This window comes from Cicer arietinum, chromosome 7 (assembly GCF_000331145.2).
Source record: "Cicer arietinum cultivar CDC Frontier isolate Library 1 chromosome 7, Cicar.CDCFrontier_v2.0, whole genome shotgun sequence".
Lineage (NCBI taxonomy): Eukaryota > Viridiplantae > Streptophyta > Magnoliopsida > Fabales > Fabaceae > Cicer > Cicer arietinum.
Genome location: NC_021166.2, coordinates 21,196,577 through 21,220,495, shown reverse-complemented (window position 1 = coordinate 21,220,495; position 23,919 = coordinate 21,196,577). Strand labels below are relative to the sequence as shown.

At 31.0% G+C, this 23,919-nt stretch overlaps 3 protein-coding genes and 1 long non-coding RNA gene across 4 annotated transcripts; 3 read left to right on the top strand and 1 right to left on the bottom strand.

The window, feature by feature from the left end:
• Nucleotides 1-1,598: 1,598 nt before the first annotated feature.
• LOC140921058 (uncharacterized) lies at nt 1,599-9,472 on the top strand. The gene is made up of 4 exons (XR_012163917.1): nt 1,599-1,786; nt 2,081-2,171; nt 3,804-3,868; nt 9,336-9,472. It is a non-coding gene; the product is annotated as an uncharacterized lncRNA (long non-coding RNA).
• Nucleotides 2,839-3,621, bottom strand: LOC101502806 (uncharacterized). Its single transcript, XM_004509734.4, has one exon. The coding sequence runs from the start codon at nt 3,619-3,621 to the stop codon at nt 3,034-3,036; it is 588 nt and encodes a 195-aa protein (XP_004509791.3). The 3' UTR covers nt 2,839-3,033.
• Nucleotides 4,227-5,551, top strand: LOC101502500 (uncharacterized). Its single transcript, XM_012718391.3, has 4 exons — nt 4,227-4,294; nt 4,495-4,791; nt 4,874-5,065; nt 5,343-5,551. Exons 2-3 carry the CDS (start codon nt 4,513-4,515, stop codon nt 4,895-4,897), a joined length of 303 nt encoding a protein of 100 aa, XP_012573845.3. The 5' UTR covers nt 4,227-4,294; nt 4,495-4,512; the 3' UTR covers nt 4,898-5,065; nt 5,343-5,551.
• An 8,411-nt stretch (nt 9,473-17,883) lies between the features above and the next one.
• LOC101501432 (uncharacterized) lies at nt 17,884-22,321 on the top strand. The gene is made up of 4 exons (XM_004509651.4): nt 17,884-18,247; nt 19,555-19,846; nt 20,539-20,589; nt 21,879-22,321. Exons 1-4 carry the CDS (start codon nt 17,967-17,969, stop codon nt 22,269-22,271), a joined length of 1,017 nt encoding a protein of 338 aa, XP_004509708.1. The 5' UTR covers nt 17,884-17,966; the 3' UTR covers nt 22,272-22,321.
• Nucleotides 22,322-23,919: the final 1,598 nt, after the last annotated feature.

The following is a 23,919-nucleotide window of genomic DNA, read 5'->3' as shown; positions in this document are numbered from 1 at the left end:
TTCAATATGTATATTCAATATTAAGTATATTAAGTAAATTTGTGATATTACTTTAGAAACATTTGAGAATCTTTACGGCAATAGTTGTTAAAATAAAGATCAATTTGCGATTGTCTTCATGTCATCCAAAAAAATTAATTATTCTTCTGATTTTTCTTTATTTACCTTCTACAAGTTATTCCAAGCTAAATAAACCTTGAAATATTGTACGTTGAATTTTGACAATTTACCGATATCAATTGAATATAGTAGTTGTAAAAATTTAATAGTTACATGCATGTGGTGAAGCATTATTTCTATTTTGTGGATGCAAAAAATGTAAATGTAGAAAATATTAAATAACCGTAAGTGTTTGTGGGTTAAATGTAACGGTGAGAGGGACTGAAGAGAAAAGGAAAAGGCATGAGATGAGAGCGCGTGATTACGGTGATAGAAACTCCTCTTTTTTTGTTTGGAAGTGTCATTTCATAAACATAGAAAGTGCAAGAACTCATGAGTCATGACATATATGCTTATGCCCATTAACTCCATTCTCCCATGATTCCTACCAAAAACTTCTGGCCCCTTTGATGAATAGATACCCCCACTAACCAACTATTCCAACTGCAAGCAATCATATGTATGACAAAATACACTATCACACCACCAAAATATATTTTTTATTTTATTTCTTCATCATAATTCTTCATAAATTCAACATGCTATTGCTATATATAATATTATGGAGAAAGTTTAAGTTGTCACAGTTGTTGTTGTGGTCGGATTCATGATTATGCGATTTTGGATACTTATTATGAACATTGTATTATAAACTGTGTTTCTCGGAGTCTGAAATAATTACAATATTGCATATATTAAAATTATTATATTATCATATAATGTATAATATTGTTTGTACAATAATATTATATAATATGATAGTTTTTTTAAAATAAATTATGTTAAATTCAAAAAATTAATTATATAATATGTTAGTCAAATTAATTAAATAATAATACATATAATTATTTATGTTTCGTTAATATTTTTCATCATAATAATATTTTTTTTGTTTGTTTGTGAAATAAGTGAAAGTCAAAAGTAAATAAAAATATACAGTAGTGTTTAAATATATTCTAAAAGTACACCTTTTTTTATCTATTTGAAATGAAAAAAAATGAAATTCTCAAATTTTATTTATATATAAACAATGTTTTATTTCAGTTGTTTTTCAATCGTCAAATTACATAGTAAACCTGTTCTTGTATTTTTAAGTGGGCAGACTTATATAAATTCTTTTATATAAATCTTAATCAATCATTATTTTATTATTTTATATAAAAGTAAGCATTTTATATAAAAAATAAATAAGCTTGATAATTTGATAGAGTAAAAAATTTCTTTATAATATTTTATATTCACTACAAAAAAAAAAGATCTATTGTGACACTCAATATTTAGTGATATATATTTATTTGTCACTATAGTTACTTTTAGCTACAGAGAGAGTGTCACAAATGTTAATTTAGTATTAATTTTATAATAACTTAACAAAAAACTATTCACATAAAAAATCTATTCACGTAAAAAATCAACTTACCTAAAACCATTTCACGCCTTCATTTACCGAAAACCATTTCACGCCTTCATTTACCGAAAACTATTTCACGCCTTCATTCACCAAAAACCATTTCACGCCTTCATTCACTGAAAACCATTTCAGGCGACGCCTTCATTCACCGAAAATCAATTTATGCAACGCCTTCATTCCCATTTTGATTTCCTTCAACGCTGAGAAATTGTCAAGGTAATTTTTGTTCTTCAATGCAATGCCTTCATTTCATTTCGATTTCTGAAATTATTTTTCCCTATTTCTTTTCTTCTCAATTTGTTTCCCAATTTCATCTCAGAAATTGTCAAAGTTGATTTTCACTTTTTCCGATTTCTTCATCGTTTAGTTGATTTTGTCCTCAATCAACTCCTTCAATTTCATCTTCAATCTGTGTTTATCTTCAATCGGATTTATCTTACGGTTCAACAATTTACAATTTATGATTTACAATTTTGTTATTCAAACTCATCGATTCAGATTTAAATTCAGATTCAGATTCAGTGATTTAGGGATTAATTTTCAGAGAAAGGATAATGAAAAAGCAAAAAATAAATATGGAGTTTCTCATCTTCAAGCTCAGGTACAATTATATCATGTATTCATTCTGAAAAATAAATGAAAGTTGTTATGTCTACTATCCTTGAATCTGAATTTTGAGATTGCTGGTCTTTCGCCGGATATTAGTGCCTTTGTCAGAAAGTCGGTTTCAGAGCGGTTTACGGTCATCGCTACTACTGGTATTTCATGTATTTAATATAAAATAAGGGTAGAATTTAGGTCATGATAATTATGTGTTTGAATGTTCTATAGCATGAGAAGCAATAGATTTACCGGATAAAGTTTATCTCTCTTTTAATTTAACAGTTATCAGAACTATGTATCACACACTCCAAGATTCAAGTCTTGATAATATTAGAGTACTCTTCAATCTCAAAATATAAATATAAATGAGGACAAAAATAGATATGTTTAATTAAATTTCAAATTATGTATATTAATTTGTACTCTTCAATCTCGTACTGGCTGAGCATTCTCATCAGTGGTGAGAGCAATTCTACCATGTGTACATTTCTTCAATCTCAAAATATAAATATAAATGAGGACAAAAATAGATATGTTTGATTAAATTTCAAATTATGTATATTAATTTGTACTCTTCAATCTCGTACTGGCTGAGCATTCTCATCAGTGGTGAGAGCAATTCTACCATGTGTACATGATATATGCTAATATTATTAGTTGGATTCCATGTCTCGAGTCCGAATCTAAAATCTAGCTATGTAAGAGCTTATTTACACAAAATAAAAATAAAACAGAACAAACAGAATCATGTAGGAAAAAAACATTTAATTCCTACAAGCAAAAATGAAAAATCTGATTTGTTAGCTTAAAAGATAAGTCTAAGATATTGTTTTTCTGATAAAGATTCCATTGGTACTCAATTAATTAACAAGCACAAGTGATTTCTGATTCTGATAATAATCAAAATAAAAACTTTTCTCAGCTCTTGAATCAGAACAGAATGCAGCTTTCATCTTTTTTATAAAATCCTCACATTTCTTGTTTAATTCCTCTGTGTCATATTCATCAATTATCATAAGGGCATTTTCGTCTTCTTGATCTTCTTCTAAATCTATAATCACATTTTCTGGTTCCACTATCATCAAACTATTTTCTTCTTCTGTTTGGGATTCATTTTCCATAAAGTTATCCACAGCAATTGGTTCTGCAGCATCTGATTCTGATTCATATAATTCGAACCGACTACCCTTTTCGCTTTCGATAACATATTCGATACTTTGGTAAGTTGTTGATGAAGATGAATTGATTATACTAGAATAAAATGCTATAAAACCAAGAAGTGTATTGCTGAGAAGGAACATGTAACTCTTGTCAATGATGTTGCTGAAAAATTGCATAAGGAATGGTTTCAAGGAGTGAAAAAGTAAAGGAAGTAGAAAAAAGAAAACACACAAGAGAGAAAAATAAAAGAGAAGCTTGAAATTTTGCTTGAAACAAAAAGAAGCCATGTCTTAGTTTGTGCTTGTTTGAACTTTGAACCTTAAAATTATGTTACCATCACATGTTTCTCTACTATATATATATGGTGAAAGGGAGGTGCAAAAAGGAATGTGGGCCAGTAGTAAGAATTACTTGGAAAATGTCTCAACTTTCTAATATTATGACTTTCTTTCTTTCTTATGGTAACCAGAGTGCTTATCTGAAGCTTGGACGTACACAAGGCTGGTTCTTGAGTTCGTTGTTTCAATCTTCTCGGTTAGTTTTTAAAAATACAATAGCTTGTATTATTATTAAAAATGCAAAACAATAAGCGGGGTCTACAGTAGCTAACTTCTATTTAGCAATAAAATATCATATATCTTATAATAATAAAGACATACAAACAGGTAGCAATCAAGATTATTATTATTATTATTATTATTATTATTATAATTTATCAAGAAACACTATTTATGATGATTATTATTATAACTATAATTATTATTATTATCATCCGTTTATTTCCTTAATTTTCCTTTCTTTATATTTAAGTTATATTTATTAATTTTTGTGTGTTATTTCATTCAATTTTTCAGTTTATTGCATTGAATTGAATGGATAAGAGTTGGATCACAAATTTATATTAATACTCGAACTCGAAAAGATGGAAGTATTGTTAATGAGAAGGCCGCTAATGTAATTGTAAGAATTTTAAACTTTGAAGATAGATTGTGTGCCTAATTTTATATTCTAGCTCATGTTATTAGATTTCATGAATTGGTCTTATTGTGCCTAACTTTAAGAACTTGAATGTGTTATGTAACTTTCTTTCGATGTATAAAGAATGCAAAGTATCATGTTGTTAAATGTTGTAATTGGCTATGAAACTGTGTTAAATGTAGGAAGAACTAAAGAAGCATATGGTAGAGGAGGCAAAAAGTTCAAATAATTCTCAAACCACTCAAGATTCTACAAACTGGAAGAATGATATTTACTCAAAAGTTAAAGGATCCGAAAAAAGAGGACGTGTGCGTTGTCTTGGCAAGATTGCTCGACACGCAAGTTCTAGCTCTAACTCTCATGCTAACCATAGAGTTAAAACATTGGAGAATTTGCTTGGAAATCTTGTTTCCGTTCTCCAAGTACGGTTCTCTGAAGATCCACAAATTAATGAGGTTTTACAAACTGTAGCTGAACAGGTATAATTTATGTCAAATGATAATTGGTGACTATTTTAATTATGTCAAAAACATTTTGATTTTTGGTGGTTCTATTGAACAGGTGAGTGGAGACAACATTGGGTAGGGTTTCTGGAGAAAAGGTTATACCCAAGTGGCAAATTATTTGATCCTCTTGGTTTAGCCAGTGATCCTGAAAAGAAAGAAAGACTTCAATTGACAGAGATTAAACATTATCGCTTGGCTATGGTTGTTTTCCTCATCTTTGCAATCTAAGCTGCTGTTACTAGAAAAGGTCTTATTGCTTTCATTGCTACCTTCAACCAATGAGACATATAATCTACACTTAATAATACAATTCTATGATCCCCAACCACATTATCTTAATAATATTTATGAGTTTGTTCTTTCAAAAACTTGCAAATTAGTGCAATTTTCTTTTAAACAGAACTGAGAATATAACAACTATTCCTTACAAACTTCAAAAGATTGAATCCTCAAAGCTTATGACCTTATGATTGTTTGGTTTTTATAATTTTTGTTAATTATATATATCTTTTATTGTGTGACAGGGCTTTAGGAGTTGGTTTATCAAATCTGAAATATTTCTCAACAACAAGTGTTGCAGGACAAAGAATAATGGAATGATAGAGTTCCAAAGATAGATTCTAAAAACATGGAAGGAGAGATTTTAGAGAAAATTTTAGGATAATTTGAAATTAAAAATGTATTCATAAGTGGAGAAATATATCACTTTTGTAAAGATTTTATGATTTACTTAGTGGAGAAATATATTTTTTTATGATCTAATTTCATTACAATATTGTCACAAAGATATGATACTCATGTTAGTGATATAATTAAAATGCTATGAATGCAAGTAACATCCATTTAATAGAATTAGTAAAATTAAATTATATTTTATTGTATGTTTCAATGACATTAATTAATAAAAATAAATTAAAATTTTAAATTTAATTTACTGGTATTAATAATTTAGAATTACAATTAGAAGGGAGATAAAATAAATTTAATTTAATAAATAACAATAAGTTTTAGTGACAGATAGTACCGTAGGAATAAACCAATTCTTTATTTATATTTATCTAGTTTTTAGTGACAGTCATTATTGTAGGTAGAAATCAAAAACATGTAGTGACACTCATCAGAACATGTAGTGACAGTTCTCAAAGTGTAGCAGGACGCCCCCTTAAAGTTGACACTAGATTTGGGTGTCACTCAAAGTATTATTGACTTTTACCTACGGTTTTTAACTTTTAGTGAAACATTTTGTGTGTCATGATAGGTCAATTTTTTTTGTAGTGATTGAATGATTGGTAAAAGATGATAGGAATAACTACATTTTACTTTTGTAAAGAACTTAAAAGAAGATTCATAAACTAACTATAATCTTAACTAACTAATTAAATTATAATTAATTTTATATTTTTAGTACGATACTTACTAAACAACTAATTAATAATTAACACACAAAATGTGATGTGATGTTATCTTTTTCTTTTTCTTTGCGAAATTGGAACATTCTCTTAATTTTCCTTTTTTTTTCTCTAAATTTTATCTCTCTCTTGATTAGATTTAAATAGTACAAATGGATAAAAGAGTATCAGTAAGAGTAACACAAGAAGTAATAAAATAATTGAAGAAAATAATCGAAAAAAATAAAAGGGATTTATCTAAATTCATTCATTCTCCTAACATATTGAAAAACATAATTTTATTTGGTATGAATAAATTTAGTGTGTCTCATTAAAAAATTATTTTTATTCATCGTAAATTATTAAAAAACAAACATGTTTTTCTTTTAATTTCTTTTTATTTGATAAAATGATTCATAAAAGAATAATAAATAAAATATTTTGATCGTTCTTATACAAACCACAAAATAAAACAAAACAACAACATTTAACTAAAATGAATAAGAAAAAAGGATGAGATATGTCTTTGATTAGCATTTTCAATACAATTATTATTTATAGTGATATTTGATATTTTGTACTGAATAATTATTTATACAATAATGTAAATAGATCATTGAATTACATTAATACCATTAAAAAAAAAAAGATAAATATACATTTATGTATGTGCTTTTTGATTTGTAAGGTCTTCACTAATTTAGAGTGATGCAGAATATCATTGTCTTAAATTACATATATACTATTGGCTTAAATGTAATTTTGGTCATCTTATTTTAGTTGAATCATGTAAGACCCATAAATTTAAAGTACCGTTTATGTATTTTTGGTGTATTTTGGATTTTGGCTCGGAGGCTTTTTAGCCAAAGTTAATAATATTTTAGAGATATTTGTTAAAAGTAAGTAATATATATATATAAAAATATATTTATGTTTATATATGTTTGTTTGGAGGGAAAAAGGAAGGAAAACTAGAAGGAAGGAAAAGGAAAAGAAAATAGTATAAAAGGAAGGAAGGAAAAAGGAAGAAAGGAAAAACAAAGGAAAGAAAAGGAAAGGAAAGAAAAGCCATTTTCCATCGTCTTCTTCCTCTGTCCGCGGCCAAATTCTCTCCTTTCTCCCATTCTCATTTTCGTCAAGTAAGTAATATATATATATAAAAATATATTTATGTTTATATATGTTTGTTTGGAGGGAAAAAGGAAGGAAAACTAGAAGGAAGGAAAAGGAAAAGAAAATAGTATAAAAGGAAGGAAGGAAAAAGGAAGAAAGGAAAAACAAAGGAAAGAAAAGGAAAGGAAAGAAAAGCCATTTTCCATCGTCTTCTTCCTCTGTCCGCGGCCAAATTCTCTCCTTTCTCCCATTCTCATTTTCGTCACTTTCTTTTACGATTTACTATTTAGTAATTCGTGTTGACCCGTGATAGGTGACACCTTGGTAAACTGTATTGACCCGTGATAGGTTGTACGTTTACGATTTACTATTTAGTAATTCGTGTTGACCCGTGATAGGTGACACCTTGGTAAACTGTACTGACCCGTGATAGGTTGTACGTTTACGATTTACTATTTAGTAATTCGTGTTGACCCGTGATAGGTGACACCTTGGTAAACTGTACTGACCCGTGATAGGTTGTACGTTTACGATTTACTATTTAGTAATTCGTGTTGACCCGTGATAGGTGACACCTTGGTAAACTGTACTGACCCGTGATAGGTGGTACGTTTACGATTTACTTTTTGGTAAATCGTGTTGACCCGTGATAGGTGACACCATGGTAACTGTACTGACCCGTGATAGGTGGTACGTTTACGATTTACTTTTTGGTAAATCGTGTTGACCCGTGATAGGTGACACCATGGTAACTGTACTGACCCGTGATAGGTGGTACGTTTACGATTTACTTTTTGGTAAATCGTGTTGACCCGTGATAGGTGACACCATGGTAACTGTACTGACCCGTGATAGGTGGTACATTTACGATTTACGTTTTTGGTGAATTGTGCTGACCCGTGATAGGTGGCACCTAGGTAAACAGTACTGGTCTGTGATAGGCGGTACGTTTACGATTCCCGCTTTTTCTTTTAGTAAATCGTGTTGACCCGTGATAGGTGGCACCTCGGTAAACGATACGGGCCCGTGATAGGCAGTACGTTTATGGTTTACGCTTTTTAGTAAATCGTGCAGACCCGTGATAGGTGGCACCTTGGTAATTGGTACTTTGGCCTGCGATAGGCGGTACGATTATGATTTACGGCCCTTCGAGGAGGGTTTTGGTTTGGAATTCCGAGTCCATGCATTTTGGCATATACGCATTGCATTAGGGTGCTTGGCACGCGAGTCGTGGTTGATTTGAGTTTTATGATTAAGTGATTTGAATTTGAGTCGTTGTGGTAATTGCGTTGAAAATGCTAAGTGTTATGTGTTGATTGTTGTGTGTAAGTATGATGGTTATCGAGATCCCAATTGCCGTGGTAATCGTGTAGGAATTGCTAAGTGTTAGGTTGTGAACTTGATTAGGAATGACTTGAGTAAATGCATGAATTTTTGGAAAAACGATCAGGGAAATCGACTTCCCCATCGATTGGATGAGTTGCAGGAAGTTCACCATTTTGACCTAGTCGATTTGCCAATCGATTGTATAAATACATCTTTCAAAATCTTTTAAGAAATCGATTTGGAAATCGATTGGCAGAGAGGCAGGAACTCAGCAAAACTGCCGAAATCGATTTGGAAATCGATTTGGCAACACAGGGACTCATCAGAACTGACAAAATCGACTTAGAAATCGATTTGGTCATGCAAAAACTCAGCAGAACTGACCAAATCGATTTGGCAATCGATTGGCTCAGCAAAAGTCCTTATTTTGAGTTAGATAATCGATTTCTCAATTGATTTATCAATGCTTTGGTCAGTTATGTATTACTTGATGGTTTGAGAACTTCATTTTGAGTTCATTGTTAATTGACAAGCATTATATGAACTTTTAGCATTTGGAAAATCCTTTTAAGGTGCATGCTTAGTTGAAAGGTTATTTTGTGCATTTAAAACTTAAATGTTATGTGTTATCTGTTATTTTCGGTTGGTGACCCTTTACAATTATTGTGGAAATCTGGGCTTTGCCCTCAGATGAGAGTCAGGACGATCCTACCGGTTCGTACCCTACGGACGGGAATGGAGATGGGAACGCGTGATTGCAGTTACATTAGGAGGATCTCACGGGGCGCGTGGAGATACTCAGGGTGTATAGTTTTTTGGTAGGATGATCAGATTAGGATGATGTATAGGAACTAGGTGTCCTTCTTTTTGGATTAGAGTATTTTTAGTTTTGGAAAACTGTATTTATATTAATATTGTTAGTTTGACTTTTTACTTGAATGGGTTCCATGTACCATTTGTTGTTGTGTAAATGTTTTGGATTTATAATTGGAGAAACTCTTCCGCTGTTTGTAAATTATAATGACTCAATTATTTATCCAAAGGCATTTTTCTTGTTTATTTCTCTGTTTCAGTTTAATTTTTTTTTGGAAAAAAAATATACCCTCGCTTTGAAAAACGGGGTGTTACAAATCACAAAAGTAGTTCTTCTATTTTATTTCTCCTCAGTTTTGGTCCCTACCCAGAATTTTAGTCCAAATTTGGATGAAGTGTCATTTTTTAAAGTTGCACTACATCATTAATGATCATAGATTTCAGATATAATTGATGCATCACGAGATCTTGAAGCATGATATGATTTAAATAAGCGCAACAAAAAAAAAATGAATTTTCATCAAATTTTGAATCAAAATTCTGTTTGGGAGACCAAAACTGGAGAAAAATAAAATGGGGGACTACTTTCGCGATTCAGCTAAAATAGGAGACCAAAATTGCAATTAAGTCTATACTATTTTAAGCTGCAATATGTTTGTATAGTTAATCAACAATTATTAGTTCAATTGAAAATTTATGATAATTTAAAATCCTATTATATACAGTAATAATGTGTCTCTCATATTAGTTATTTAAAAAATGTTAATTATATATTATTAATAATTTGTATTTATTAATTTTTTATAATAATTTAAATATATATATAACTTTAAAAATAAGATAATAAATGTCTAATCATATAATCAATGTCGTTAACTTTTTTTACATATAAAGTAAATTGAATAATTAATTTTTTACAATATTTTAATTAATTTAAAAAAAATTAAATTAAAAATTATATATATAATTTAATATATTTTAAAAACTAATAATATAAACAAATGAAATTTAAATTATCAAATCTATAAAAAATAAACTTCAAAAATTTAAATAAAACTTAAGTTAAACTTCAAAAATAAAACATGTAATTTAGAAAGAAAAAATAAAATCATTACATCAATCTATTACTGTTATAATCTAACAACTTTTGCACATAGATTATCGACGACTAATCCATGTATAACTATATTTACCACATGTGTCTTAATTATATCAACATATACTGCTATAGAAAAAAGAAAAAAGAAAAAAAAACATTAATAATACTGTGAAGGTATCACTATCATTGCTACCTATGATAGCATCCTATGACCTATCTAGATTATATGCATGGACAAGTATGATTGCAAGTAAGAAGATAACACATGTTCTAATTCCTAAAGCAACCAACTTGTTAATTTTTTATTTTGGATCTATTTGTTTATGAATCAACTTGGTGTGACGAGGATGTAATGTAATAATTGCATCTTAACCAATCTAACTCATGTGCATGCTTCATATGGTAATAATGCTCTACTTCGAATGGCACTTGTATACTCTCTTTTTTGTAAGGAAGGTTATTTTAATAAAAAAATATATATTTTAAAATAAATATTATTATTAATTTTTAATATAATTTAAATTATTAATTTTATATTAATATTTAACAATTATTATATATATATATATAATTTATAAAATATTATTATATTTTATATTGATATTAGTGAAAATTGATCATAATTAAAACAAATAATTTAATAAAATAAATTTTCTATTTTTTAATTTTTATTATTTTTTAATACCAGAACGTTTATTTGTAAAACAGAAGAAGTATATGAGGCTAAGATAATTGCACCTATGTAGCGGTAACTAGGCTATAATTAATCGTTGACTTTAACACTAGGCAACTGAACATGGCAGCCGCATGATCCTAAGAACATCTGCCTAACGAACACATTACTTTGAAGTCATTGCTGCGCTTGGCTCAAGGTGGACAGAAAGAAACTCATTAATGCCTCTACAATTTTTAATAGCAATTTTTTTGCATATCCAAGGCTATTTTCTGCATCAGATTGCATATGGCTACATTTTTATTGTTTTACATTACACCTAAATATCTAAAATAGCGTCTGCAAATAAATGCTTCTACTTTTCCTTCATATCTTCTCTTCTTCATCCCTCAAACTCAGACTTACAGTGACTACATGCATCATCTATTTTAATGTCACTCACCATCGTAAACTCAAATTATAATTCATTACAATCTCAAATTCACCATTGCATTATTTCCTCTAATAACTGTTTCAGATTAGTTCTATTTTTTTAAAAGAAATTTATGGTGTTTCTCTTTTCTTCTTACCATGCATTATCTAACAATTTTGAATTGATAGAATCAAATTTGATTTTGTTGTAACATGATACATTTCAAAATCAAGTTTGACCAAGGTAACATTAGTTATTCTCTCTCTCCACTTTTTTTTTATCAATTTGGATTTGAAACGATAAATATTTGCTTTTTAAAAAATATCAAGTTGGCTTTGTGTTTTATCTTTGATAAATTGTAGTTAATGTACACCAAAAATAGAAGTAATTAAGAATTGATTGAGGGGTTGAACATTATTCCATATGCAACTCCTACTACTTCTCTAATCACCTTAAGTTATTTTTTTGTTGTATTTACGTGTTAATATAATTAGTGGAGGCAAATGAGTAGTTATAATTTCAACTTTTTACTTGCAAGATATTTTGTATGGCTATGCTCGAGGTGATATGTCTGACAAAGCAAAAAAGTTTTTGTTAATTTTTTAGTTTCAAAAACTTTTAAAAATTAATTTATACTATCAAAAATATTATTGAATTTAGCCGCGGACTAGGTTGATCTCTTTGAGATGTTGTGTGACACTGCCTAAAATGTGCAAGACAGACTATAAACCTCGAAGTATCCAGGATAAAACAACTCAGATACACTGTATCGGAGTTCTACTGCACCTTAGAAAATCGTTTTCAAATTACACCATCAATATGAAAATAGAATTACACCCTTAATATGACACTCGTAATATGGTACTAAGATCACTTGAAAGAAATAGAAGAAGTGACAAAGAAAAGAAGACAAATTGAGAAAAGGCTTAGATGCAGAGAACTTTTGGTGTGCTTTTCCAATTGAGAAGAACCCTTTATTAATAGATGAAATCTGCAGTTGGATCAGAGAAAAAAGTGTGATCCATTAGGTTAGATACACTAAAACGTGTGCTCCAATCTTCAGCAGAGAAACGTGCGCTCCAATCTGATGAGCGAGTCCACAAAGAAACGAGAAAATAGCTAGGGTTTGATCAGAGAACTGATGCGTGGAAATGGGGGTAAGAAACTGACTAGATCAGATGTTGAATGTTGACTCGGTGGAGGAAAATTACATAATTAATGTATCAATGAGAAATTAAAACGCAAACATTCATTTAATATTAAATAAATAAATAATTTATTAATTTTTCATATACTAAAAAATAATACACCACTTAGCCAAAGCTCGGTCGAGCCGGCCAAACGGCGGCGGCGCGCGCTTGCATGGTAGTCAATTTTCCATGTGCTCTTCCTCCTTCACAAAATTGGGGTACCCCTTGGGGCACATCCCAAGTTCATTACCTCCACCTTATAAACACTACTAGTATGTGATATCCCTCATATGTGAGATTTTTTTTTTTTTTTCAATTCACACAACACTAACTCTTTTTAATAGCATCATTATTTCCAACAATCTTCTATTAATATCGTCATCATTTTCACCAATTCCCCACTTGAATTTGAAAAGAAGGTTTCTGAAATAGCGTTAAACGCTTCTATAAGATTGTGCATAAACAAAGGTGTCTCCTGATTTGAACATTTGCATAGCAAGTAAGATTCAGATTCAACAAGAGTGACTTGTAGTCTTGAACTCTATCTCTGACATCAAACTCACACACAACCTTTTCATATGGTGTATTCTCAAAAGCCCGTGCATTTATGGTCATGCACATGTATCCCAGTATAGCGAACGTTCTAGGAATTCTGTCTCGAAATTTCATAGGAAGCGATTCCACTTCCACAACCACATAGACGAGTCTATCAAGAGTACTGATGTAGCTAGATACTCCACTCCATATAGAGCATAGATCTCATTAAGAGTTTTTATTATCTCATTTTTTCATCATTTCATGAATCATGTTTCTCTTATATATAATATAGCATGTTCATCTCATATCACTATGACTTGTTATTACCCATTGAACCTAATTCTTGGGATCTCCAGTCCTTTAGGTTAGGTTACCATCATGAGTGACTCATAGATCTATAGGCAATAGTCTCATCCTTTTGGATCTAGCTAATCTTTTCGCCTAAGGATCTGCTAAATTTTCATCGGTGCGTACATGATCCACTATAATAGCTCTTTTAGAAAGTAATTCTCTAATTGTGTTGTGCTAATGACGTATTTGACGTCTCTTACCGTTGTAATAACGATTCTCAATCTTTGCAATAACTGCGATACTATCACAGTGGATCAACACCGCTGACAAAGGTTTTCCCCATAAAGGGATCCCAGCTAGCAAACATCTTAACCAACTCGCTTCTTCACTAGCAGTATCTAGTGCTATCGTTTCAGACTCCATAGTGGATTAAGCCAGTATCGTCTATTTCTTTGATTTTCAAGATACAACAATACCAACTATACTAAAAATATAGCCATTAGTTGCTTTGGAGTCATCTGATAAGGTGTTCCAGTCAGTATCACTGACTCCTTCAAGGACGACAGGAAATATTTGATAATGTAATTCGAGACTCATGTTCGTTTTTAGGTATCTTATGACTCTTTCAATAGCGTGACAATGCTCCATACTAGGTCTATTGGTAAACCTTCACAACAGTCCAACGACGTAGACAATGTCGGATATAGTAGAATCAGTGGCATACTTGAGGCTGCCAATGATGCTCGCTATTCAGTTTGTTTAACACCTTCACCAATGTTCTTGAAAAGTTTCACACTTTGATCATATGGTGTGCATGCAAGTTTACAAACAAATTTTTTATTGTTCTTTAAGATCTTTTCAACATAGTGAGACTGATCCAAACAGATTCCCTTTTTTGACCTAGTAATCTTGATTCCTAGGATTACACTTGCTTCTCTGAGGTCTTTCATATCAAAGTTGTTACTCAACAATGATTTGACAGTGTTTACAGCATGAATATTTGAACCAAATATGAGTAAGTCGTCTACATAGAGACATATGATAGTGCAAATGTCATTTTCAAATTTGTAATAAATACATTTTTCACTTTCATTCACTTTAAACTCATTCGATATAATTAAATTATCAAAATTTTCATGTTATTGCTTAGGAGCTTGTTTAAGAACATACAAAGATTTGTCTAACTTATAGACCTTGTCTTCTTGTCCATGAATCACAAAACCTTTAGGTTGATCCATATAGATTTGTTCTTCTAGGTCACCATTTAAAAAGGTTGTTTTAACATTCATTTCGTGTATCACTAGGTTATGAATAGCCCCTAGTGATATGAGTATCCTAATGGATGTTATTCTAGTGATCGGTGAAAAAGTGTCGAAGAAATCCATATTATCTCTTTGTCTAAAATCTTTGGCTACAAAACGTGCCTTGTATTTATCAATAGTTACATCGAATTTTAGTTTCTTTTTCAAAATCCATTTACAACCTATTGGTTTACAACCAGGAGGCAAGTATACTAAATGGCAGGTTCTGTTAGACTCTAAAGAATCCATTTCATTGTTTATCGCTTCTTTCCATAAATCTGCATCCAATGAAGACAAAGCTTATTTAAGATTTGCAGGATCCTCTTCTAAAGTATGGGCCATATAATCGGATCCATAATCTTGAGAAACTCTTACTCTCTTAATTATTCGAGTTTCTGTTTTACCTTGTTTGTTGCTTTTAGTGATTCTTGTCATAAGAATGTGACTTGGTCCGCTGCCCCCACTATTTCTCGATTTGAAAGGGAATTTATTTTCATAGAAGTCAACATCATTTGACTCTATGATCATTTTTGCATAAAAGTGATGAAATAACGTTTTCCATTTCTGGTTAACCTCCCATGAAGTTCACATATATCAGAGTGTATTAAGTCTAAAGGTTCAGATTTTATAACTACTAATTTATGTGAACTCTTAGTTATTTTAGCTTGACTGCAAAAATCACATTTTTCAAAATCCTTTAAAGATAACTTTGGAGTTAAGCCTAAGTTACTTAAGTTTGAAATCACACATTTGTTCATATGACATAGTCTAGCATGCCAAATATTAAAATCAGACAACATGTAAGCTAAAAGAAACATTTTATTGATTTCAACATTCAATTTAAACATGTCATCACTAAGTAAACCCTGTCTTATTGAGAAGAAACCCATAAACCAAATTCTTCCTTATTTCTGGAGTGTGCATGACATCCTTCAAAATTAAGGTCTTTTCATATGTGAATATTAGTTCCACATCTTCAATACCAACAACATTAGAGGTGTGAGAATCTCCCAACAACACTTTCTTATCATCAGCATCGGTGTATATTTTAAATATAGCATGATTATAATAGACATGGTGTGAGGCACCAGTGTCTATCAACCATCCATCTGATCCACCAACAAGGTTGATTCTAGTTATCATAGCAATGAATTGCTCTTCCGTCAAGTTAGCCTGTTGAGCAGGGTTTGGCTTGCTCCTACATTGTGTGCCATATGACCTTCTTTTCCACAATTGAAGTAGAGAAAAAAGGCATTTTCAGGAGGTGAATGTTGCTTTATAATTGGGACTTTTGGAGGGTTCCTATTCTTGATGTTGTTCTTTATAGTGCGATTCTTAAGTTATTTGTCGTTTGGCTTTAGAACTGCTCCAATGAATTTCTTTTTGGTATTAGCAACAAGAAGAACTTCATCTTTCTGGTCTTGCTTACAGGATTCTTCCTCAATTCTGAGGTGAGTTATCATACTTTCAAGAGAAAATTCTTGTGTTTTATGCTTGAGAGAATTTTTAAAATCTTTCCAAGCATGGGGCCGTTTGTCAATAATAATAGCAATTTGAAACTGTTCATCGAGGGACATGCCTTTAGAGATGATCTCGTGAGCAATTTTTTAGATTTCATGAGACTAATCTTCCACTGATCTGTCATTTGATATTTGAGATAGCGGCTAACAACATGCATTTTGGCTCCAGTTTCCTGAGTATCGTATTTTTTCTTTAGAGCATCCCAAACTTGTTTAGTAGTATTTTTGTCGAAAATGTAGTAATCATATAGATCATGAGCAAGTCCATTCATAATATAATTCTTACATAAGTAATCATTATGTTCCCATTGGGTTAATTCGACAACTTTCTTATCCTTTTCTGTTTCTTCCCCTATTTTTGGAACAATAGAAATGTCACCCTTTTGAACGTTGGCAACCATTTTCGTGGTTAGTAAAAATAACATCTTTTGTTTCCATCGTTTCAAGTGGCATTCCTCAAAATGAAACAATTTGTTGTAGTCAGAAGCAGAAGAACATGTCCCAGTAATTTCGTCGGTAGACATGACAGTAGGAAACGTCTTAAAATTGTTAATTTTTTACATTCGAAAAACCTTTATAAATCAATTTATGTCATCGAAAATATTATTGGGTTGAGTTGCAGACTAAGTCGCTCTCTTTAAGATGTTTCGTCTATTATCTTATTTATTCCTTTCATCGCTTCAAGAATCATGCTTCTATCATATATAATCTAGCATGTTGATCTCATATCACTATGACTTGTTATTACCTATTGAATCTAATTCTTAGTCTTTTAGGTTAGGTTACCATTATGAGTGACTGATAGATCTATATGCAATAATCTTATCCTTTTGGTTGTATTTAGGACTTTCTCTCTAGTCAATCTTTTCTTCAAATGATCTACTAAATTTTCATTCAGAAAGTAATTATCTAACTATGTTGTACTTACGATGTATTTGTTGTATCTTACCGTTGTAATAACGATTCTCAATCTTTGCAATAGCCGCAGTACTATCAGAGTGGATCAACACAGTTAGCAAAAGTTTTTCCCATAAAGAGATCTCAGCTAATAAGCATCTTAACCGACTCGCTTCTTCACTAGCAGTAGCTAGTGCTATCATTTCAAACTTTATAATGGACTGAACCAATATCGTCTGTTTCTTCGATTTCTAAGATACAACAGTACCGACTATATTAAAAATATAACCATCTATATTAAAAATATAACCATTAGTCGCTTTAAAGTAATCTAATAAGATGTTTCAATCAGAATCGTTGTAAGGCATTTTGTACTCATTATTTTTTATGGTAAAATTTGTTTTAAAATGTAGGGTGAAAGTTTTAAGATTTTATATTTCTAATCACAGCGGCATACATCTATTCTATTATTAATTTTTATTTACTAGATATAATGTAAATAAAAAAAAAATCACCAACAACGGCCTTTGCGAAAAAAGAAAAAGAAAGTGATAAACAACGGTGGCAGAGTTGGAGGCAAAAAACGAAATGCAATGCTACAGCATCAGCAGCAACATTCAATTTGCTATTGTTTTCTATCCTCAAACACATAGAAGAGGGTGTTTTCAGCCAACAAGAATTTCGGTCACTCCATCACCACCACAACAAATTGAACAACGAACCTCTCACGACGCGACACGTAGCGATAATTCGAAACTGATAACCAGTGCTTCAAACCCATTTGTGAAACACTGCCTCAAACTCCGCAACAGTTCTTCTTATCGTCGTTCTCATGCCTCTGTTCTTCTTGTCGGCTCTACACCTATTAGGTCTCCTCCATTCTTCTCCTCTCCTCATCTCTTCTAATTTTCTTTTACTCCGTTTATTATTAATATTATTATCGTCATGTTTTTACTGCTGAGAATCAATTTTGTAGAGTTAATAGGCAAATTGCTTCTTGAAATCTTGAGCATAGGTCAAAATAGTCGTTCAATTTTATAAATTAACGAAACTTTAATGTATCGGTCAAAATGATTCCTGTGTTAACTTCTAGCCTTAGAAGTTATAATAATGTGGCATGATAAATGGAAATGTGGAGTTCTACGTGGATCTTTGATCAATGTCACCTTGTTTTGACTGACGCACGTAAAATTCATAAATTCAGGGACTAGTTTGACCAGCGCTCACAATTTCAATAAAGAATGTTGTTTTGGCATTATTGCTTGTTAGTTTGATGATGGCCTTGAAGATCATGCATAAGTGTGCAAGTTTATTTGCAGCTATGCTGTTTGAAAGAATGAGCTCTACTTTTTTCTCTCTATATCTTCTTCTTTTGTTCCTTTCTTCCTGTGATAAGAATTAATCCTTGTTGTTTAATGTTTGCAGTTCACTAGTTGTTTAAAAAAGTTATGGATTGTTTGGAATTTTTTTATGTTTTTGGATAGACAAATGTTAATAGTCAGGGTTTGAACTCCTTTCAGTGTCCGAGCTCAACCACTTAAACTATGCCTCGGGGACGAGGGTTTGGAAATGTAACTAAGAATGATTAAACACTCTGCCTTGGGGACGAGGGTTTGGAATTGTAACTAAGAATGATTAAACACTCTCTACATGTCTATGATGGTGTCATTATAGTCCCTAAATGTATTGAAATTCAAAAACATCCCTGAATGTGTCTTCTGTTTGTAATTTCATGGACCAAACTAACAAATGGAAGACATATTCGAGGACCAAATTAGCAAAAAAAAACACATTTGTAGACCAAATTAACTAGTGAATGATAGGTTTGGGGATGTTTTTTAATTTTGATACATCCAAGAATTATATTGACAGCTCCAGGCAAATTCAAGGACCCAAGTGACTATTTACTCAACTAAGAATTGTTTTCTGTTCATATTCTGATCTTGTGTCCTTATCTACATATCAGGATCCCTTTTTCACATCAATGTGCACAAAATTACAATTTTCAATGGCATAATGACCTAATTCATCTCTCTTTTACTTAGTTAGCAATTAGCAGAGACTTAACTATTTTTTATATCACTCTTTATTTCCTGACTGTAAGTACAAATGACATGTGCAGCTAAAACTATTAATAAGACTACATCGATGATTGACATAAGTTTGTTATATACAGAGAAATCTACAGGTTTGAAGAGTCATCACAAGATAAAAATGTTACCATGGATTGTTTAATTCTTCCTGATAAAGCTGAAATTCCTAATGGGTTGGATGGATCCACTGATTCTATTGTGCGTGTGAGCTCCATAGTGATGAGAAAGCTTTCAGGTCTGCAGTCGACTGATTCAGTTGATGCAATCGCTCTTATGAAATTTCCTGCCAGTTTTTTAAACTTAGATGACAATCAAAAGCACTGCCGGAAGTGGTTTTCTTCTGCACATCGGATTTTAGTCCTTGATGGGATTCAGGTGACTCTTAATTGCCTCTTCTAGATTTAACCCTTTTGTTTTTGGAAATTTTGCCATCTGATATTGTCGATGTTAATTTCTCAATTGAAAGGAGGCACTCCATTCCTTATTTGGCATTTGTTTGGTCAATACTGATTCTTTTTCAATGAAGTCATCTTGTGATAGAAACCAGAATTTTATTGACTGGAATTGATGAGCTTTGAAACTCTTACAATGCAGAAAATCTGAATTGATCAGTTAATATACTAACTAACTCTTATTCTCTAATCAACCTATCTATGGGCCAAGGCCCAATATCTAGTGTCCTATCATCTTGTGAGGTTCATTAGAGTGTATAGCCCTATTTACTTTCTAAAGTAATTATTATTGTAAACCCTATATGATTATGTTTAATTGTTATTTTCTTATTAAAAGAAATTTTAAGGACCGTGTTATGCAAGCCAGCTTGTGAAATTTTTAATCAAACACAACAGGATTTTCACTTTTGTTTTAAAATCTATATTCTCAGACTACATAAATCATTTAGGAAATATATGTTTATGAAGCAGAATATTCATGGATTTTGTTGGAGAACTAATTATTTGGTCATATGAATTTCTATGTCAATATTGCAAAAGGCCAAAACCAAAATAATGTTATGTTTCAGAAGATTCATGTGTCATTGCTGATTTATTAAGAATTGTTCACTGCAGGATCCTGGTAACCTCGGTACATTGCTCAGATCAGCTGTGGCCTTCAGATGGGTAAGCTATTATCCTCCATTTCTATGTGCTTTCTATACTCTGATCATTTTGTTATGAATGCAATATTTTTTTTCCCTATGGTTATGTTTGACCGACTTCACTGTATTGGAACACATCTTCTCATCTAAGAGTAGCCAAAATGCCAAATCTATATGTTCTCACCGATCGTTCTTATTAGTAGAATATTGACCAGCTTTAACTGGTTGTTGATGTTTTCTTTGTGGTTTCCCTTTTTAAAAAACTCTGTAGAAGGTTAATCTTACTCGTCATCCTTTTAAATAGGCGTATGCATGTATGATTATGATCTCTATTTGCATTAACAGTCAAACGGAACAAATTTACGACCCCATTTTCTTCCTCCATGAGAACTTCCTATTTAATAGTATAATACACTATGTATTGCACTGTTCCGTTTGGTCTGACAACTGTATGCTTGTTAGATCTAGTGAGAGAAAATTTATCTCTTCAGATCAAGTGGTTTCCACTTACCACAGATGCTGCACCATGCAGCTGCTCTAGGTGATTCACACACTTATTTCTGTTTACTCGAATCAAGGAAGAGGAGCACAAAGAAAGCTGTTCTTTTTCGTTTTGTAATTGCTATTTTCTGAACCAGTACCTGTCGTATTCTTGTGTATAAATGATTTGGTTTATTTCTATTTTCTGCTATAAAAAACACCTAGTTCTTGTCTATTGGTATTGAAGGAAGAAGATACTGATTACTATGTGAGCCACTAGAGTCTAGATGGTACTGATGCCCATGAAGAACAGAATGAAGATGGTGCAGTATGTTAGGAACTGAGAAACCAAGATAAAGTGTAGGAAGATGAGAGAAATAGAGTAAGAATTAAGAGAGAAGGTCTTAGCGAATTTAGTTGAATAATGTCTGAGTTTATTCAAGATACTTCTGAATAGGGCAATTCTGCAATTGTGTTATATATACAAAGAATCTCTAACTGTATTACAGTTAGAGATAAACTAACTAAACTTATAAGGGGAGTTGCAAGCTACAGATAACATTCTAGAAGAGTGCTGTTTGCAGAGAGCTAAAAGAGAAATAATACTGACAGAATTCAGAAGAACATGTCAAAGGCTGTAATAAAAGTCACTCTGTAGCTCATTTATGAACTTTGAGATATGATCTGAACTGAGATGCAATAATGTTTTTTTTCAGATACAATAATGTTATATGAAACCTTTTCAAAATTTTCTAAAAACTATATACCCTTGTAATTTCTATTTCAATTGTTATTAAAAAGCATGAAGTAATTAATGGCTATTATTAACAGGATGGAGTTTTTCTGCTTCCTGGATGCTGTGATCCATTCAACGAGAAAGCTCTCCGAGCTAGCCGAGGTGCCTCCTTTCAGCTCCCTATAGTTTCCGGAACATGGAATCATCTGGAGTCTCTCAAAGAAGAATCCCAAATGAAGTTGCTTGCCGGGCATCCCGAGAATGAAGGGTTGATCAAACTTGTTAGTTTACTTTCTCCAAGCTTCTGTGAATCCATATCAGATGCACCACTATGTTTGGTTTTAGGCAGTGAAGGAAGTGGCCTTTCAGAAAAATCTCTGCAAGCATGCGAGCTTGTGAGCATTCCAATGACAGGAGAATATGAATCACTCAATGTTTCAGTTGCAGGTGGAATTTTTTTGTATATGCTACAGCCAAAGAACAAATGACATTTTGTTATTTTATAGAAGCTTAAATATATTTTGATTTATAATCCAAATTTTATGTCTTTTGTCCTTAAATTGATCATAGACTAAAACCACACTGTTGTTTAATATAGAGAGCTATAAACAAAGAAAATTAAACTAGGGTTCGTTTACTTTCTAAAAAATATTTTTTATTTTATTTTTATTTTTTAAAATTGTTAATTTTCATTTGTTAACAATCAGATATGTGACTCTTAAAGTGAATAATTGTCCGCAATTTCGAAAACAATAAAAATATTATAAGAATTTCTTTTCATTATTTTCATAAATATATCATTCCTAGTTAGTATTTTACAATTGTTCTCTCCAAAAGCATTTCATCTTCCTATTAGAAAGTTCAAATTAAACATGTTTTAGAAAATGAAGTAAAAAAACATTTTACTTTTACATTTATAGGGTTTCATTCATTAAGTCTTTGTAACCAAGGAGGACGTGTACTTATCTAGTGAATTATGTCTTTTAATTAATCCAAGAGGAATTAATTTTGGACAAATACCTTTTTTAAGGTCACACTCCATATAATCATTAGTCTCTTCTAACCTCTTAGTGGAAAAGGAGACTAATTCTTCAGCAGAGAGCTTATATTCTATAATAAATTTCCAAAAGTTACTCTGTATAGAAAAAAAATATATTGTGAATTTCAACTTACGTCTCAATAAATCAAATCCTTAAAATTAATTCATAATAACCTCTGATATCATAAAATAATTAAATGTTAAATATTTTATAATGTATGAAGTTTTAGTTAAAAGATGACATTTTAACATCAAGATTTAGTGCTGGTACCTTGTTTGATAATTGTAAACTCAAGAGTATCGAGTTTGAATCTTACAATTGATCACTAGATCAATTAACTGTTCATTTCTCACATAAATTAATAATTTTTTTTTTTCGGAGTGTATTAAGTAATATGGTTATGTCAAAATTGTGGTACTTTATATTTAAATTAGTAAGTACCCGTTATGAAATTAATTAGTAACATTTTTTATACAATGAAGTGTATTAAGAAATATGGTTATTTATGTCATATCGTTTCATGCTAAATTTTATGCTACAATGTATGTTATTGAGATCGTTCACTTTAAAAGTTGGCTTTATTTTTAGATCGAGTGTGATTCTTTGTTTATTAATTAATCTTTCACTAATACTAATATCATCTTTTGAAAATTGAAGATTATATGGTTGAATTGTATATTTCGTCCAAGACAAATGCAATTACACGTTTTTTATAGTTATATGGAAGACAACATAATATGTGTGTCGACAAACTTGTTAATATTGATTTTTATACTCGTTGTGATTTGCCAACTCATTGTATTTGAAATGATTTTTATTGTAATCGGTATAGTCTTTCATTTTCAATTTTCATTAATATTTCTCATATGTTATGAGTTTGATTATCATGATATCTGCATTATTGTATTGCACTCTTTTTTTCCTCTGTCTTAGTTTTATCTATTTGAATTTTTCAGCTAATATTTTTAATGAGACAGTTCATATTTATTTTTTTATTTTATTTTTTATATTGATCTAATCTCTCCAAAAAAATTTAAATTTTTTATTCGATATGTTTTTTAAAATGTTGCAAATAATATGCAGTAATTTTTAAGTG